General features: G+C 39.1%; 1 protein-coding gene across 2 annotated transcripts in view; it reads right to left on the reverse strand.

The window, feature by feature from the left end:
• Window positions 1–20,024, reverse strand: part of FGF12 (fibroblast growth factor 12) — a 584,720-nt gene that overhangs the window by 363,494 nt on the left and 201,202 nt on the right. The window contains exon 1 of one of the 2 annotated variants that reach the window (XM_025376975.1): window positions 8,763–9,002. The exons of the other annotated variant lie outside the window; for it this stretch is intronic. Within the exon in view, the coding sequence (XP_025232760.1) occupies window positions 8,763–8,853 (91 nt within the window). The 5' untranslated portion in view covers window positions 8,854–9,002. Of the gene's footprint in view, window positions 1–8,762; window positions 9,003–20,024 lie in introns of those variants that run through there. 2 annotated transcript variants of the gene reach the window in all.

Below are 20,024 nucleotides of genomic sequence, written 5' to 3' on the forward strand. Positions count from 1 at the left end.
TTGCAGGGAGCTGAGATCCGGCCCCTGCCCCCCACCCGGGGGGACAGAGCCAGACTCAGTCTCAAAAAAAAAAAAAAAAGAAAAGAAAAATCACAGAATTATAAATGTGCAAAGGAAATTTTATTTCTTATCAAGGGTAACAGCCTGCTAGGTGGCCATTCCTGCAGACTGGGAAGTGTAGCTCTGGCAAAGACCAGAGACAGGACCTTCAAAGGAGGAGGGGTTGGGCTAGGAGCTTTATGCTAAATAGGTTGGCTAAATATAGCTATTCAACAGGTTATAGGAGGAGTTATGAATATTCATGAAGGTAGTTCTGATGCATGCATACTGAACAAATATGCATGTAACATATGACCTATGTTCACTTTGGGGTGGAGGCTTAACATTAAGTGTATTACAATTGGACCCAGTGGGTCAAAAGGTAAAGCAGGGACAGGAAGGAAAGCACTCAAGTACACAGCTTCTGTAAGCCAGCCAGAGCCAGTGCATGGTCATGGTCTCTTATCAGGAGAAAGTTACTGATGTCAATCTCTTGTCCAATCAAAGCTACAGTTATCACTTGTGCAGGAGAAGTTGGGGGTCAGTTAGAATTTGGTGGAGCTGTAATTGCTTATCTCAAAGCCAGTGCCTGTTCAGCTGCTAGAGAAAAACAAAGACCTTGTGGCAGTTAGAACATAGTTTATTCTTTTTTTGGTTTTTTTGTTTTGTTTTGGTTTGTTTGTTTGTTTCGTTTTGTTTTGAGACAAAGTCTCCCTCTGTAGCCCAGGCTGGATGGAGTGCAGTGGCATGAGCTTGGCTCACCGCAACCTCCGCCTCCCGTGTTCAAGTGATTCTCCTGCCTCAACCTCCAGAGTAGCTGGGATTACAGGCATGCAACACTGCAACCAGCTAATTTTTTACATTTTTAGTAGAGATGGGGTTTCACCATGCTGGTCCTGAACTCTCAACCTCAGGTAATCTGCCCGCCTCAGTCTCCCAAAGTGCTTGGATTACAGGCATGAGCCACCGTGCCTGGCCAACATAGTTTATTCTTTCAGTGTAGGGGTGCATAACTTAACCCCTGCCTGGGATGACCTCAGATTCTATTTACAATTTGCTAATTTACGGCCACGAAGAATCTGTTCTGTCAGCCTTATGATCTCCATTTTAACATTAATGCTGGTCAGTGGTGTCCAAACTGCAAAACAGAGGGGATATAACAGGGCAAATCTGACCTCCCATCTAGTCACGGCCATGAACTCAGTGTTTAAGGCTTTTAAGGCTTTTCTGGGGTAAGCCTCTTGGCTGAGACAGGGTTCATTCAATCAGTTAAGGGGCTTAGCCTTTAGTTGTAGTTTATACTGCCATTAGCAATTTTTAATGCATTTGACCAAATACACACACACACACACACACACACACACACACACACACACAGACATTTTAAATAGATATAAACATATTTAAAATTTATACATTTTTTCAGGATAAAATAATGTACAAAGACCTAAATCTTCACCTGGGGAAGTCCCGGTTTCCTAATTTGTCTTACATAACTGTAAGGAGGAATGCTATCTTACTTTATTTCACGATAAGGTTTGCAAGCCCAAAGATCAAAGGTAATGATTGATGTTCTCCATATTCCATACCGTGGCAGTTTTAGAAAATGCAACCCCAACTTTTCACTCTCCTTTTCACCACTTTCAGGTAATCCCCAGGCTGCTTGTGACCAGAAGACTGTCACCAGGCTGAAAGGGCTATTACTGCCCAGAATTCCTGATCTCAATTAATCTTCTGGCCTCAGCCTTTGAGGAACTGGAACCACAGGCACGTCTACTATCTCTAGTCAATGACTTATTTGCAGAATGGTGGAATGAGTTGGGGTAAAAGGATCATCATCATCATTTTGAGAATGGCTTCATAATGACTGTAACTCTGTATCCACCCACAAGTTCCTTAGGGCCAAGGTCAGATGCTGAACCAAGATGGCGATTCACTGGTTCTCAAGTTTCTTCAAGTTAAGCAAATAATTAGTGCCTTAGAAAAATGATCCAGCTAGCAACAACCCCTCTCCCCTCGAAAAAAGAGATTCATTTTGTGTCACTAAGTTTTATTTAAAGACCATGCAATCGCATCCCAGCTGGCTTCATTGAAGTAACAACGTGGGCAATCAGTGACACCAACTGCAATGCTATCGTTTCTATAAACAGTAATGAGTGGAGGGGGTAGGTCGGTACTAGAAGCTTATGTATAAACAAGAAAGATCATTTCAGAAAGAGAGATTGTCTCAAAAAGAGTCACAGTATCTTTCTGATAGGCACCCTATGAAATGCAAATGCCCCACATTTAATGGCATCAGAAGAAATGTTCAAACATGACATTCATAATATTGTGCAGTGAAAATTACATGGCATAAAGATAACAATTGCATACACTAAATTAGACAAAGAAAAAGAATTCCATTGTTTTAAGACACTCCATAGAAATTGAGAGAACAGATCTAGAAGTACTCACTGGATGTCCCTTTATAACTCTGGTACTACGGAATAGAACTTGCACCTTTCTAAGAAGCTGATTTCTAATATATCTGGCTGTAAATAAACGGATTTACGTTGAAGCAAGAGCAGAGAAAAGATATCACGTAGGTAACTTTGCAGGATATCTGAATATGGACAAAGCTAAGTAGACTTGAATTGAGTTGTAGGGTAATTGCCTTTTGTAAAAAATTGCTTCTTTTTATATCTTTATCTTAGTTTTATTCAAACACATTTTTCCAGTAAAATATACGGAGATACTACTCATTTCCATTAAAGCTCTCATCTGTCATACCCCAGCACTTCCTTGTGAACTCCTAAATGCTTTTCAAGCTCAGGGAGATTATCGCGAATCTTAGACTGAATTAATTATTCCTTCCTTGAGGTGATTCTTACCATTAAACATTAAATCAAATAAGGGTTCTTGAACTGAAACAAACTGAGACTCCTAATTACTTCATTTTGGCACTTTGGCCTTGTTTGGTATCTTTCGCTTATAGGTATAGATCTCTCTGCTGAGTCTCTATTGCCTAAAACAGAAGCTAGATACAATCAATCCTGAAGGATTTTTTTGCTAAATTGGAAAATGGCAATCTCTGAAGCAAGAGACATATTTCTCTAACTGTCTACTCTCGGATGGAGAGGGAAAGAAAGAAGGGAGGGCTGGCAATTAGGACGGTGAATTGGCATGGTGCAAGTACCCTAGGCTCCAGAAAAAGTCTGCGTTCCCTTCTCTCTTCTTCTGTGCTTAACACAGAGCCAGGCAAACGGATTGCTGGCCCATAACCCAGATGGGAGCATTGAGCCTATCCTTTCACCATAAACTACTTCACTGATACTCTTTCCAATGCACACAACTCTTTGTTTATAAGTTGAGAGAAGAAAAGGAGCATTTATTTGCAGTTTCCATTGCCTGGCAGAACTGCAGCAGTGATGAAAGCTACCACATTGTCACTGCTTTCCAGGCAATGGAGATAACGTGATTGTGAGCAGCAAAAGGTAATTTCCACATTTTACAGTAAGTAGAAAGGAATGACTGAGTTTTTCAGAGTCTTGCAATTAAATTACAGTCTTACAATTAAATTACAATTAAATTGTTAAATACAATTACAATTAAATTACTTTGAAAGAATAATCTCAAAGTTCTTGAAAAACATCAGCAGGGATTAATTACGCCTTTGAAAAAGAGATCAATATCATTGAAGGACTAAGGCACCAACTAGCCTCAGGACACACACTAGCTAGAACTGTAATAACAAAACCTCATAATTTGGTATGCTAAGCTAATTATCAAAAGACTACAAACAGAAATCAATACATCTATTTATTAGATACTACACATGGTATCATAGAGAAATTAGAGCATTTTAACTAAAAAGAGTCTGCAACACAGATCAGTAACTCTCCATTAAATCTTATTATTTAAGCTGCACTGCCTTATCATATCAACCAAGGCAAGCTAGATAATACACTAACTTAAACATTGAAGTTACTCACAAAAAGAGGTTGTAACTTTTTATTTGCATTAAATGTCCATCATGGGTCATATGGCGGGGCTCTTCATCACAGATTCTCAGGCACACAGGCTAAGGGTACACACTGCCTTGAACGTCAGCAGCAGCAAAGAACCTCAGGTGAGTTGTGCTCAGGCTATGAAAGCTTCCAGTATGTCACTTCTGCTCACATTTCATTTGCCTGAGCAAGTCATACAGCCACACCTAACTTCCAATGAATGGGATAATGCCATCCAACAATATGCTCAGCAGGAGGATCCAAAATACTGGGTGAAAAGTGCTAATGACAATTCAACAATGAGAAATGAACAGCCTCATTTAAAACTGGTCAAAAGACATTAAGAGACACCTCGCCAGAGAAAATACACAGATGGTAAGCAAGGACATGAAAAGATATTCAATATCATATGCCATCAGGGAATTGCAAATTGCGTCAATAATGAGAACTTACTCCACACTTATTAGAATGCCCAAAATCCAAAACATTGACAACACTGACAAGTATGTGGAGCACCAGGAACCTGCATTCATTGCTGGTGGGACAGCCAAATGGTACAGCAACTTTGAAAGACAGTTTGACACTGTCTTACCAAACTAAACACTGTTACTATACAATCCAATAGCTGTGCTCCTTGATATTTACCCAAACAGGCTGAAAACTTATGTTCACAGAAAAACATGTACATGGATGTTTATAGCAACATTATTCTTCATCATTTCCAAGTCTTGCAGCAGCCAAGATGTTCTGTAGTAGGTGAATGGATAAATAAATTGTGGCACATCCAAGTAATGGAATATTATGCAGTGCTAAAAAGAAATAAGCTATTACACCACGAGAAGACCTGGAGGAAACTTAAATTCATATTACTAAGTGAAAGAAGTCAATACAAAAAGGCTATACACTATCTTATTCCAACTATATGGCATTCTAGAAAATAGAATGCCAAATCACTAAACTATAGTGATAGTAAAAAGACCACAGGTTTTCAGGGGTTAGGAAAGACAGAGTTTGGGGTATGTGTTTTCTTGTAGGATCGTTGAGCTATTTTTGCCTAGAGTGTTTCAATTCCATATCAAGGCCACTTGATGTGATTGTTTAGCTCAGTCTCCAGGTATCTGATAATCCTTCAGGCTACCAGGCTGAGAAGCCCCTGAGTAAATAACACAGAAGAGTCATGACTATACACAGAAGGAGGTTGATTTTCTGGGATAGCCCAAGTGATAACACAGGCAAGCAAGGAAGCAATTGTGTGTACACACACACACACACACCTGCCACTACTACTACTACTACTACTGTAGGGACCTACTGCCAAAAATGCTGCCCTTCTGTTTCACGTTGAGGCCTAACCCAGCTTTCTCAGGAGCCTGGTTAAGACAGGAATTCCTCTTCTACAACACTGTAACGGTCTTTCCTGCTGAGGTGATGAGAAACCTGCAATCTTAGCAACACTCGGATGGATTGCTTCCACTTTTCCCCCGACTACATTTTGAGAGGACTGGGAACAGGCATTAGCTGTTGTTCTAATTGCTACTCTTCTGTGAGCCTTTTTCTCTGTAAAGGTTCTATTTCTAGAGAAAGATGCACTTGCTTTACTTTCCCTTTGAACTAAATACTTAATATTTTATCAGATTAATACGAGTGCCATTTAACCTGAGCAATATTGTTTAGCATCTTAAACTTCATATCTTTCATTTAATGGATGAGCTCTACATGCTTAAAACAATTTCATTTTGAGAAATGGAGAAATAAAAAGGATCATAAGGGACCCAGAATTTAGCCTTAAACAATCCATTCAACCTTGTCTAAGACTGTCTTCCATTTGATAGCTTATGCCCATCCTACTGCAGTACCAAGGACTTAGAAACTAATATGATGGATAAACTAGACAAGACATTCATATCTGATAACATAGAGGAAAGACAGGAGCAATAACATATTTTAATGATACTAAAAAGCTCAAAATAAATGATTAGTTTGTATTTTCTTAGTACCATTCATTTAATAAAACAAATAAAATATCAAAATGCTTATAATTCCAACTATTCAGCAATCTGTTAGGAGAATCTTTTAATCTATTGTAACAAATTATGTCACTTCCCTTCTGTGGGCCTCACCTCCCTCAACTGTAAAATAATGGAGAAGCAGCAGCTGGTATAAAACTTTGTTATCCATGCCGACATTGTTTAAATATTACTTAAGTTCTCCATAAGTTAGTTTTAAAAATTGGAGTTGTTCATTTGAGCTCTATTTTTATACATTTGCTCCACGAAAAAAAAAATTTGATATCATTACCTCAATTTGCATATGCACACTGGGCATGGCAATATTACATGAAAAATTGCTGTGAGGTCATGCTAATGGCACAGGCCATATGAAAAAAATCTCTTTAAAATAGAACACAATAATAAAAGACCTAAAATATACTAAGCATATGGTATATAATAGGCTATAATAGGTATATATATAATATATAGTTGCATATATAATAGGTATATAATATAAAGTTCTTAGAACAGTGCCTGGCATACCATGAGAGCTCGACTAAATCTTTAGCTGCTATTGATTCATTTAATGTTTACTACAATCTATTAGGTAGGTACCATTATTATAGTAATTTACATTTATGCACTAATTCGGAAACAGCAAGGCCATGTTAGTTACACAAGATCATAAGTTTAAAAGAGTCACAATTTTCTAAAAGGTAATTTGTTCCAAGAAACAGTCTCCTGATACATAACCATATATTACCTCTGCCTGTGGAAAGGGTGGGAAGGAAACTTCACTACTTGGAACTAAATACCGTTTTACAAGAATTTCTCTACCCCACTAAGTAAAATTGCATATATAAATAAAACACAAGTTTCCATAGAATCACTGTTAAACCTAGGGTATAGTCAAATATGTATTTTAAAAAACAGGCTATGTCTATCATTTTCACTGTTGTAAGATAAAAATAATGAGTTTCAAAGATGGGTAGTGACTTATTGAGACTGTTACAACTAAATCGGTCCCATACTTGCAACAAACTATGCTGTCCAATCACATAAGTTAACCCTTCTATTTGGCTCTATCGCTATTTGGGAAACTGACTCTGCAGGTAAATTGAATATCTTTCCTAATTTGACATGAGAGACTGCCCTGTCTTCATTACATACCCTACACAGTTTTAAAATTTTCACTCCTAAGAGACATATATCCAAGTTATAATCTATTCATATTATATTTACTGTCGACCAGGAAAAATGAAATGATAACACACATCTGTACTGGCTTCTTGAAATATGTATATCAAAACACGAAACTTTAACATAAAGACACTTCGTTTAGAATATAGTGGCATGATGCCTTTCAGTACTTACAAATATAATGTAAAAAAGAATGTATAAATAATCTTCTGAACTACATGGAAGTAAAAATGAGATCTTGTTGCTGATTTCATTTTGAAAGTGTGTTCAGCAATTTCATAAATTAGCTCTTCTTAAGTAGTTTTCTATTTAATTATAATTAGTTCCTTTTAAGTAGTTTTATATTTCATTTATACTGATGAGTAACCACAAAGTCAAAGATCTAAAAGAATGAATGAAACCTACATATATTCTAATCTTTCCAAATATAATTTTCATAGCTCGAGAACAGAGTGAAAATAGGTGCCATAACCAAATGAATCAGACTCTCCAAAATAACATATGGAGTTTTAAACACGAAATCTTGTATAATGTTGTTAAATTTTTGAAAAGTAAAGTTATTTGGAATTCATGGATCAAAAACGTATATTTTTTGGCAAAAAGGCACTTGTTTGGATGTATTAGGGTGTCATTGTTCTCTCCCCACACTCCACTCCCAGTTTGTAAAAGGAAAATCAAAAGACACAGAAACTGAATTCGCACTTGCAAGATTAATAGACACATCACTTTAAAGATAACTTATACAAACCTTTTAAAGAACCTTAAACAATTAGAGATAGACAATGGAGGAAACGTGGTGAAACGGCACACCATTTTGCAAGACTTCAGCAGAAAAGAGTCACACTTATTTGATATTAGTTTGGTGGGTTTTTTGTTTTGGTTTTTTTTTTTTCAGTAAGTTTTTAATGGCCTTTCTCAATATCTCGGTTCATTCAAAGGGTCTGATTTTCATTCTTTTCCTCCCTGGAGTCTTTCCCGGGGGACCGGGTTGAAGCCCAAGACTAACGGGGACCCTCATGCTTCAGCGCCAAGGACAGAAATCGCTCAATCTCCAGGGCAAACGTACCCCTAACCACCGCCAGATGTCTACTTTTCAGACAAAGCAAGAAAAAGAAAAGATACCTGCCTTGCCAGCCATCTGTTTAAAAGTCCCCTCTCCTGTGGAACGCACGAGCAACTTTTTGGAGACACTGAACAACTCCAAGCCGCGCGCCGCCCTCACAAATGGCAAGGAGGGGTCCGCGAGAAGGTGGGAACGCAGGTCACAGCCAGCAGCGCTCGGAGAGAGACCCGCAGGTTTCAGCCCAGGCGCGCCCGGCGAAAGCTAACGCGCTCCCCCTACAACGCGTCGATGACTTCAGGGATTTAAAAGAAAAAAAAAAAATACCCACAGACAGAACCAGCGGAGGGGCCCCAGTCGGGAAACGCCTTCCCTCCGACACAAGCAGCGCCGAATCAAGCAGAGGAGGGCGGCGGAGAGGGCCCCGGGAGAAGGGAGGGGGGCATTCTGCAGTGTTTTGGGGCTGGGGAAAGAACATGTTCTCACCACTTGGGCTGTCGCTGGACCTCAGGCTCCTTCCACAGAGACACTGCAGCATATGCACTCCTTTCTTCAGAGAAAGCTCAAGGATCTTCATGGAGAAGCGCGTGTGTGGGGTTGGTCAACTCCCCGCCCACCTGCGCTAGTCGTCCAACCAACAGGCGGCCTGTCTTCGGCAGCCGGGTCCCGAGTCCATCGCGCGCGCCCAGGTGGAGGGGAGTTCGCACATGGAGCGGGAGGGCGCCCGGGCGCCGGCAGGGGGCGAGCCGGGACGAGGAAGTGCCGCTCCGCCGGGGGCAGCCCTCCGAGAGCCAGAGGCGCCGCCACCCCTCGGGGGGCTCGAACGCGGCCCCTTGAGACCTTCCGGAGGCGGCGGCTGGTCTGAGGACGACGCGGAGGACGTCACTGCGGGTCGGTGCTTCCTTACAGGTGCCTTCTGGACCGGGGGCCGTGGCACCTCCCCTGCTCCTGCCCTCGGCGCCAGACCCTGTGCGCTGGGAACCTACCTCGGTGTCCCAGCCGTCCCGGGCTCGGGGCGCTGAGAGGGCTGCGCGGCTTCGAGCCCGGAAGGCAGCGGTCCCGCGAGCTCCGCGCGGCCCAGGGCGACTCCGGCTTGGGAATCCGGCGGAAGGGAAGCACTGCAGGGAGGGCTGGACCCCGGAGGCTGCAGAGCGTCAGAAGCGACTCTAGGGAACTAGGGGGTGGGGTAGGGAGGCGGGGACGTGGAAGAAAGAAAGCTCTTGGGTGCTGGCTGTGAAAAGTCAGGTGTGCGTAGGCGTGGACAGAGTGCCGATGTGGGAGTCTGGACACCTGGGTTTTCTGGTCGGGGCTCGTGTGTCCTTGAGTAAGTCACTTACCACCCTGGGCGGCTCCCCGTCAATCTGGGTGGGGAAGAGGGTGTGACATAGAGGATTGGCAGCGGCGTGCTTGTTTGTCCCCGTGCCTTTCAGGCTCTTGGAAAAGCTTAGCATAGGTGCAGTGGGAAGTGGGGCTAGAAGGGACAGAGGGAGAGGAGGCAGGTGAGGCGGGAAATCTGAAGACAAAAGAGCGCTTCGCTTTGGCGCCAGTATTCTGGCAGGCTCTGCCTCTGCCAGCCCGCCAAGATGACCAAACAGCTTCTCCATGAGTTTAAAGATCTCGACTTTTTTTTTTCCCCAGCAGCCCCCTTGACTCCTTGACTCTTTTTTTTTTTTTCTTTTCATGATTCCAACAATGCCCTTTTGGAAGTGCAGTGAGTAAGCATGGGAAGAATGCTGTCGAAGTGACAGGAAGTCACCCTATGTGGAATCTCAGGGCAAGAGGGGACCTTAGGGGACACTTAGCAATACAGCAAGTGGTTAAGAGCACAGACACTAGAGACAAGCAGCCTAAGTTCAAATTCCTACTAGGTGTGTGACCTTGAACAAATTACTTAACCTCTCTGTCCCTCAATTTTCTCATCTTTAAAAGAAAGTTAAAGATAGCATCTGTCTCATACACCCCCTGAGAGTTAAGAAAACACTTGTTATAAAGTAAGTGCTAAAATAGTGTTTGCGATTATTATTATTTAGACCCCACCTCTAGGGTTGTGAATCATTTTCTTTCCAATGAATGCCAGTGTTCATACCAGTGAATTTCTGCTGGAATAGTCCAGCTGGCAGAGAACTCAGCAGCTCCCTAGGTAATTCATTGCACGAAAACTGTTAGGTTTTCTCTGAGGTTGAGCCAACAACTGACTTCACCTTTGTTCCACCCATTGTCTCAGGGCTGCCTAGCACTAACTGGTTAGCTCTTCCTTGCAAGGGAGTAAAAATGGTTTGCATCACACCTTTCGCGGTTCCACTGATGTTCCCTAACACTTGAAATGACGTTTGAAGTTGCCTGGAAGAAGTCTCTTCCTGTTTCCTCTCAGAGGTGATGGAAAAAAACCCAGAACATCTGGAGGGCGGCTTGAGCTTACAGCCACCACTGGGTTCACACCCTCTTAGCTCCTCTCAAAGCTCAAGCTCCAGGAAAGGTCATTTGGGGTGATTCCAAGATTCAAGAAGATATGCCTAGGCCTTTCTTTCTAGTCGCCTCTTAGTCCTGTTGTTCAGTGGTATCACAAGCTCTTTAAGCTCCAAGGTCCCTGAAGCTCTTGCTAAAGACCTCTGCACTGACATCACCGAAGAAGTTATGCAGCCCCAGGGCAACCTGAGCCATGGCCTTCATCTTTCCTGTCTCAGAATTAGTGAGAAACTTGGCTCATCTGGGATTCTACCCATAGAAATTCCCCACAGAGGGAGAGACAATTAGCAAAAGGAAAACATCTAAAAATAGTCCTTTGTGCTGCAGCAGAACCCAGTTTTCCAGTAGAGCTCTCCTATTCTGGAACCCAATGCCTAGAGCTATTTCCTTACTTTGAGGAAAGTGCTATTCCTGGAAAAATAGCAAATGAACAGGACAATGCCGTGGTTCCCTCGACGGAACGTGAGCAGAGTGAACAGGTCCATATGTGATTTTAAAACACATATGACCTCCTGACCATCAGTTTTTATATTTATCATAACCCTCTCTGCCTCCTGGCAAGGTTGTGGCAAGAATTCAATTAGGTAAAACATGTGAAAGTGCTTTGAAGATTTTAATTATCTTTGCAAGATAAGGTGTTTTACCAACCTCCCTGGGTTCTGGGTGTTAGACTATTAAGGTCTAATACAGTGGTTCTATTATTTGATTATAGGAAGCAATTATGTGTGACTCTTCTGACTCCACAACAGGATTGTAAACGTTTAGGATGCAGAGCGGGAAAGCCAACTCAGTACAATTAAGATTCAAATGGTGTACTGTATTGTTTAAATGGCCATCACAGTGATTCTTATGACCAGAGAGGAAATAGTCCATCACAGTACTTATAAAAACAAACTGAAGTATTACATTTATAGATTTTTTTGTTGTTATTGAGCTCTCAGATGAGTTCAGAGGGCACGTAACATTTTAATGCAAAATATTTTCTTACTGTATAGTATGGACATTTGATAATAGTAAGTTCATACTTTGTAAGTATAATATATATCAAAGTAAGTTTCTACTTTGTAAGTAAGTATAAAAAACTTGATCACTGGAATTGTATTACTTAGACAGTTTTTTATTTTTTAAAAAAAGGTTCTTACACTTATCAGGATTTCAATGTGCATGCTTTTTTTTTTTTGAGGCGGAGTCTCGCTCTGTCGCCCAGGCTGGAGTGCAGTGGCCCGATCTCGGCTCACTGCAAGCTCCGCCTCCCGGGTTCCCGCCATTCTCCTGCCTCAGCCTCCCGAGTAGCTGGGACTACAGGCGCCGCCACCACACCCGGCTAATTTTTTGTATTTTTAGTAGAGAAGGGGTTTCACTGTGTTAGCCAGGATGGTCTCCATCTCCTGACCTCGTGATCCACCCATCTCGGCCTCCCAAAGTGCTGGGATTACAGGCTTGAGCCACCGCGCCCGGCCTCTAATTGAGATTTTTAAAGTTAGCCATTCTTTCTGTTCTCTAATTGACTTAGACATCTTGGACAAATTCTAGCAAGTGACTCACCAGTGTGGCTTCAAAATACAATAAGTTAGCACTTTTTGAGAAGGATTAGGAATTCTGGTATATAATGATGGATGAACGTGTTTGGATTCCTAGTACCCCAATTTTTTCTTTTTAAAAATAATTACTAAGAGTTTGTGGAAATTAGTAATTGTGTAAGGGAGTTCTGAGATATTTAAATTGTGACTTATCTAAGATATTTTCTATTAACACTAAATATAGGCATCTGTTCACTCTTGGCATCAGCTGTGCAATTAATCTGTATTTATCTGTTTGGAAGCAAATGTTGAATTGGTAATAACATATAAAGAATCGTGCTAGGTTGCAAAACTTTTAATGAGTATATCAATGGCAAAATATCTGTTGAATTGATATTAAATTTATTTTCACAAAGAAACCAACATATAGGCCGGGCGCAGTGGCTCAAGCCTGTAATCCCAGCACTTTGGGAGGCCGAGACGGGCGGATCACGAGGTCAGGAGATTGAGACCATCCTGGCTAACATGGTGAAACCCCGTCTCTACAAAAAAAATACAAAAATCTAGCCGGGCGAGGTGGCGGGCGCCTGTAGTCCCAGCTACTCGGGAGGCTGAGGCAGGAGAATGGCGTAAACTCGGGAGGCGGAGCTTGCAGTGAGCTGAGATCCGGCCTCTGCACTCCAGCCTGGGCAACAGAGCGAGACTCCGTCTCAAAAAAAAAAAAAAAAAAAAAAGAAACCAGCATATAATCTAAAAGATGAAAATCAGTATGATATCTAACATGGTATTTTTGTTCCGTGTTATGCATATAGCCCATTGACTGTGAAAGGGCACAGAACCATGCCTGTACCTCTCATCTTAGCAATACTTTCAAATACAATCTTCATACTGTTTTTAAAAAAGCAAACATGTTATTTTAAAATTTCTCTTCTTCCTTTTGTTCTTTTTTATTTCATTTTCCTTCCTCTCCCCACCACTCCTGTTCCTCTTCTTCCTCCTTCTCCTTCTCTTCCTCTTCTTCATCTTCATTATCTCCTTCTATTATTTTCCAAACTTTTTTATCTTTAAATAAGTTTCCACTTATGCAAATGTTGTAAAATAAGACTGAGAGTCCATACCTACCGTTTACCCAATTTCCCTATTTTTTTTTTTTTTTTTTATAAAGGAAAGTGGTTTAATTGACTCAGTTCTGCATGGCTGAGGAGCTTGCCTCAGGAAACTTACAGTCATGGCAGAAGTGGAAGCAAACACATCCTTCTTCATATGGTGACAGGAGAGAGAAATGCAAAATGAAGCAGGGAAAAGCCCCTTATAAAACCATCAGATCTCGTGAGAATTCCCTCAGTATCATGAGAACAGCATGGGGGCATCCTCCCCGTGATCCAATCACCTCCCATGACTTTTATAACCAGTGTACAAACCCAGAACATTTACACTAGTACCTTGTGATTAACTAAACTACAAACTTTATTCAGCTTTCACCAGTTCTCCCCGACCCTCATGTCCTTTTTCTGTACCAGATCCAACTAGGACCTATATTGCATTTGATTGTCATGTCACTTGAATCTCCTTCAATCTGTGATGGTCCCTCGGTCTCCCTGTCTTTCAGTACCTTGGCACTTGTAATAAGTATTGGTCAAATATTTTGCAGAATGTCTTTCAATGTGGGTTTGTCCAGTTTTTTCTAATGATTAGTCTAAGGTTATTCATTTGGCAAGAATGCCATAGAAGAGATGTTGTATCCTTCTTAGTATATCATTATGGCAGGGGGGAGAGTACATGATGTTAGTTAGTGATATTAACCTTGATTGCCTGGTTCAGGTTATGTCTACTAGATTTCCATACTGTAAAGTTACATTTTTTTCATTTATAATTGATAAATATATTGAGGAAAAACTTTGATGCTGTGCTAATGTCCTGTTTTTCTTCTTTTATCCACTGATTTTAGCATCCACTGACAGATCTTGCTTGCAGCAATTATTACTGTGCCATTTGCCCAACAGTGACTTTTGTATTTCCTTTATTCTTTCTAAAGTAATAGGAGTTCTTCTGTAACAGCTGTTACTTCTCCTGCATTTATTTACGCATTCAGTTATTTATTTATATCGGTATGGCCTCAAGGATATTTAGTCTAAGGATTATAATCCAATACTATCATTATTTATTTTGTGGCTAAAATTGTTCTGGCTTTAGCCATTGGGAGATCCTTCTGATTTGTTATTGTGTCCTTTTGACATACCCCCATTTTTTTTAGCAGTTCCTTAATTTTTTGGTATCACGTAATGTTCCAAGTTTATTATTTTGTCCCCCTACCCTAGCCCTGGCATCAACTGATTGCTCAATGAGTCTGAGTTCTTTCTTTGGAGAACAATATATAGCAACCAAGATCTGAGTGCTAAGTGTGCTCATTTTTATTGGGGTGTTATTGCTCTTAGGCCCTCTCAGCAGAGAGAGCTAGGAAATTTATATATGCATATACCTACATCATATTTATTCCTACGTTTCTATCGGTATATCTTTTTAGATAGATACAGATATATCATGTAGAGATAGAGATAGAGATAGATATCATTAATATTTCGATCCTAAGTCAATACCACCAGGTTCATTTTATTTTTTGCCTTTTCCTTATTTGTAACTTCTTTCTAACAGTGAAAAACCCGACTTTCGTTATTTATAATATATTCACTTATTTATTAAATCCTACTACACTTAAGGTAGTTAGAGAATTGCTAACTGATATTCCTGTGAGAAACACTGATTACAAGAGTGCAGTATTTATATGCACTTATTTTTGTCTTGAACTTTACAGTATCCAATCAAAATTTCATTTTCTTTTAAAAGTGACTTAGGTTGTTTCTTTACTTGCCCATCCTCTTCAGTATGATTTGGTTATTCATTTATAAACTTATATTCCATACACATTGATTTTGATTATTTAACTAAATTTCATTAACTTAAATTATTTTTTTTTATTTGGGTGCGTGAAACATTACTATAGTACTTACAGTCTAAGCTTTACCAAAAAGTATAGCTTGGTAATTGTTATTCCCTCATCATCCCTCCTGGCCAGTTCCTGTTCACTCTTTTTTTCCACTTATTTCTCATGCACTGCCTATAGGTAACTGGTTTCTTTAGTTTATCTTGCCTGTGCTTCTTTTGTACAAATGCACACACACTCTTCTATGTAGTGGTCTTTTGATTGTTTCCAGTATTGTGCTATTATAAACAATGCTGCAATAAGTAACTTTATGTGCAGCATTTTCATATTGTAGAAAACACTGCTAACCAATACTCCTGTGAGAAATATACTCTGTGTGCCTCCAGGGTAGCTTCCTAGAAATGGAAATGCTGGGTTGAAAAGTATGTGTATAGATATTTATGCTAAGTATTGCTGAATTTCACTCCTGAAGGCTTGTATGAATTTAGATTCTTGCCAGCAATTCCCTATTTTCCCACAGCCTTACCAACATAATGTATTGTCCTACTTTTTCATTTATGTCAGTTTGATTGTAATGTTTTAATTTGCATATGTCTAATTATGATTGAGTTTGAACATTTTGTCATTTGTTTGAGAACTTTTTTCTTATCTTCGAATAGATACCTCCCAGATTTACCGCTGCAGTTGGACATTTTCGATCTCTTCTAATAGCACTTTAACAAGTTGTCTCGAATAAACACAGAGCTCGTTGGCCATAAGAAAACTTGAAAGGTGAGTTATCTAATTCAAATAGAAGGAAAATTTTTTAAATCATCATAGTAAAATATGAGGTCAAAAAATTATTTTGCAAAATATGAGGCCAATCAGTTCAAGATAATAAATACTTATGAATGTCAAGGAAAAAAAGAAATCACCCATTAGTCAAAACTCATTACCAAAAGAGGGGCACAATACGAAATGGATGTTTCCACCCTTTTCTCCTATCACCTGAACACTTCTCTGACCCTATAAATTACACACATTTCTTGAGACCTACCATAGAAACCACAGCCATCTCTCTGGTAAACTTTCCCTCCTATCTCCGCCCCCAAAGCAGTCACAGCTTCCTCGTAGTTCCCAGAGCACACTGTAGTTCCTCTATTATAGGATTTATTTTATTCAGCTTGCACATATATATTTTCCGTCCCAAGAGACTATGAGGCTTTTTCACCTCCAAATTTTGGTGTTCATGTTCATATCTTTTATGTTTGTATATGTTGGTACCTAGAATATGTAAGAAATAATTTATTTAAATATTGATGAAATGAAAAAATGGGGACTTTTTGTGATTTTCCAATTGGGAAAAATATTTGTAATTCTATGTTACATTTAAAAACCATAGCCCAGAAAGAATTTAGAGTGAGTCTATGAATTAGATAGAAGATATTTTTAAACATTTGAAAAGTCATAAGATTCACACATGAGAGAAATACTAAATATATCCAAAATAAAAGATTAATACCATATAAGATTTCAAGGATAAAAATGTTTGGTAACTTAGTGTACTAGAGAAAATATAAAGGAAATGGTAAATATAAAGGAAATACATTCTTGGTAAAAGCAAGCATTAATGCCTTTATGGATAGCTATTTGTCTCTACCCTTCAAACTTTAAAAAGCCAATTTCCCCTTTGGCAATTTCTTATGTAGATATTTTAGATATAGTTGTATAAGCATACAACAGTGACAACTGCACAAAGTAGTCAGTACAACATTGTTGATAACACTATTTAATACTAGTGATACTAATCTATCAGGAGGGAACTAACTTACATTTTGGTATATTCCCATAAAGTAATGTGCTACAATTTTTTTTAATGTAGCCACACTATATGTATTGATATGAATAGATTTGTGAAATTTATTACTGAATTTAATAACCATATAAAAGAATATATATATATTTAGCTTGCCACAATTTGTGTAATCTAGAAAAGAAGAATGTGCATACATTCATGTTTATAAACTCATGGACTCTTTCTGAAAAGGTACATAAGAAATTGGCATCAGTTGTAGTCTCAGGGAGAAAGATTAGGTAGCAGAACAGAACAGAGAGACGGAGACTTACTTTTGACTGCGTTCCATTTTATAACGTAAACGTGCACCGTATGCCTATTACTTCTTCACAATAAATAACATATAACAACAAAAATCAATTACATGAATTTTGCTTTGATTTTTAAAACGTATTTATTACTAAACTTAATTAAAATACAAAAATCCGGAATGTGAAGGAGACACACAGGGACTAGAAATGTTATTTCTAAGTTGCAACGGGATATAGTCTTGATGCCTGAGAATCAGAAGACCTAAGTGAGAATCATAACTTCTCCGCGCCTAACAGTAGAATGTTGGTACCAAAAGGAGTTCAAGTTTTGATGATCCTTATCCTCCAAGACAAAGGGATGCATGAGTAAATGATAAGAAATTTCCAAAGTGCCATAAATCTGAGCTGCTACTCTTATTTTATTTTCAAATCATATATTCATTTTTAAATGGGAAGTCTTACATTTAGGTGACATTGGGAAAAACAGTTACTTCCATGCGATTGATAGAAACCATGTTTGATTCCCACATGCCCTTCTGGAATTTCAACAATCTTGAGTATTAAAGACACCAAAACAGTAATAAAGAGCTCTACCCAAGTCTGATAATAAAGATTCACCCAACCTCTTTTAGCTTTCATATTATCCAAGCTCTCCGAACAACACTGTCATCAAATTTTATAAGATACTATTAAGTCCACCTGTTAAATGAATTTTAAAATACTCATTTCTATTCACTGCACATTTAGCAAGTGCATATTTTGTTTAAATATAACCCTGCCCTCAGTGGACTCACTATCTCATAGAGATGGAAAGAATATATAGCTATACAAACAATGGGCAGAGAAATGTGAAACCTATAGCGATAGCACAGATGAGAAGAGCAATTCTGATTGCCTAGGAGGGATGCAAACCATGTAAAACCACATAGTAGTATCATGACATTTGTAAAGAAGAGATTCTTCCAAATTGCAGATAGGAGAAGGAAATGTATTTGTGGAATGAATTCATTTGGGGGTTTAGGGAATAAAATTTTAACATAAGTCAACCCATGGTAGACGTTTATTTTCTAACTCCATCCTTTAACAGAAAAAAAAAAAAAAAAAGGAACACTGACTTCTTCAAAAGTCACCTGGCCCCCAGCAGCAGGGCTGCGACTAAGTGGCTCAGAACCCCTGCTGCCCCCTTCCTTCCTAGTGCAATATTCTTTAAAAGACACTATGATGCTGCCCTTGATTTTGATAGCATCAGAATCAAAAAACTTACTTGATAATACGCATAGAAATGATTTCAGGACATTTTTCTTTTCCCTGGAAATTGAATTTTCTCTGTAGATTGTCTGCTTTCTAGAAGCAAAAAGTAGTCATTCATTTAAAGATCTGACCAGTAAAAATAAGCATTGCCTTTACGGTAAACTATGAGGTTTCTATTAGTGTTAACTTTCAGAAAAGAGCATAGGAAAGAGTCTAAACTTATGACTTTGGCTAACTTTCCTGATGGCAAGCTTTTAACTGTCCTAATACAAGTGGTTGTGGGGCAATGGTTAGAGTAGGAAAAGGAGGAGAAAAAGGGTTAACTGGAGAAGTTCATTAGGATCCATATCGAAGGTTTGTTGGACATGCAGTAATTTGGAGAATGAATATTTTAGCCCCTTTAAGGTGATGGTTATGCACACAAATATATTCACAAGTATACATGTGTATATATCTTTGTGCCTGGGCATAACACAGGTTAAGCCCAAAGTTGCCACTGTCACATACCAGGCAAGAGCCATATGTGGAATTTTGAAATCTCCTTTGTGCATTATTTTTCTATCCTCTTTCTTCCCTTCCACAAACATACAAACATCTTAAAGAAGAGGCTATATGTACTACCTTCACTTCAGTATTTTTCTTTCTTAAAGCCACTGAGTGCTGCCTCTTGCTTGCACAATCTCACCAAAGTTCTTTTTATAAAATCACCATAATCAATGCTATTCCAGATACAATGGGCACATTTTGTCCTAATGCTACAAATATGCAATAATTATATGTGTTAAAATTATTGATCATTCTATTTCAAGAAACTCTTCCTCATCTTCAGAAACACCATTTTTCTCTCGGTTTTCCTTCTACTTCTCTATTAACATCATAGTTCTCTTTCTGCCATCCTCTAAGTGTTACTATTTACCAAGCTTCAATCTCTTCTCCATTTTTGCTGTTACTGGACATTTTCTTACACATTAAAATTCTTGCACTATTGATAACTCCTGGATCTGTGTCTGCTGACAAGATACCTACATAGGTTTAATCATCTATTTCCAAGTTTCCCTGGAAATCTCTACTAAAGGATCCACAGGTATTAATAAAAAAAAAAAAAAAACATAACTACAACTGGACACATTTCTTTCCCTCTAAACTTCTTGAACTCCATATTTTAATGAACAACTACATCTAATTATCCAGTTTCCAAATTCAAAGCCTTGTGAGCCATCCTAAACTGTTCTTGCTAACTTATCTCCAATCAAACAGAGTATTATAGATACTTTGTTTAACTTCTCTAACATCCGTCACTTTATTCTTGCCTTCCTTCAGGCCCTGATCATGTCTTGCCTAATTACTAAAACATATTTACAAAAATATTCCAACTGCCTTAAATTTGGCCTCCATACTGCCAAAATAATCACCCCAAAACTCAAGTCCCTAAAGAATGTGGCTCTTCAGAAACTTTTCATAGTATTGAAGATTAAGTCAACAATT

Source organism: Theropithecus gelada, chromosome 2, assembly GCF_003255815.1.
Source record: "Theropithecus gelada isolate Dixy chromosome 2, Tgel_1.0, whole genome shotgun sequence".
In the NCBI taxonomy this organism is placed as follows: Eukaryota; Metazoa; Chordata; class Mammalia; order Primates; family Cercopithecidae; genus Theropithecus; species Theropithecus gelada.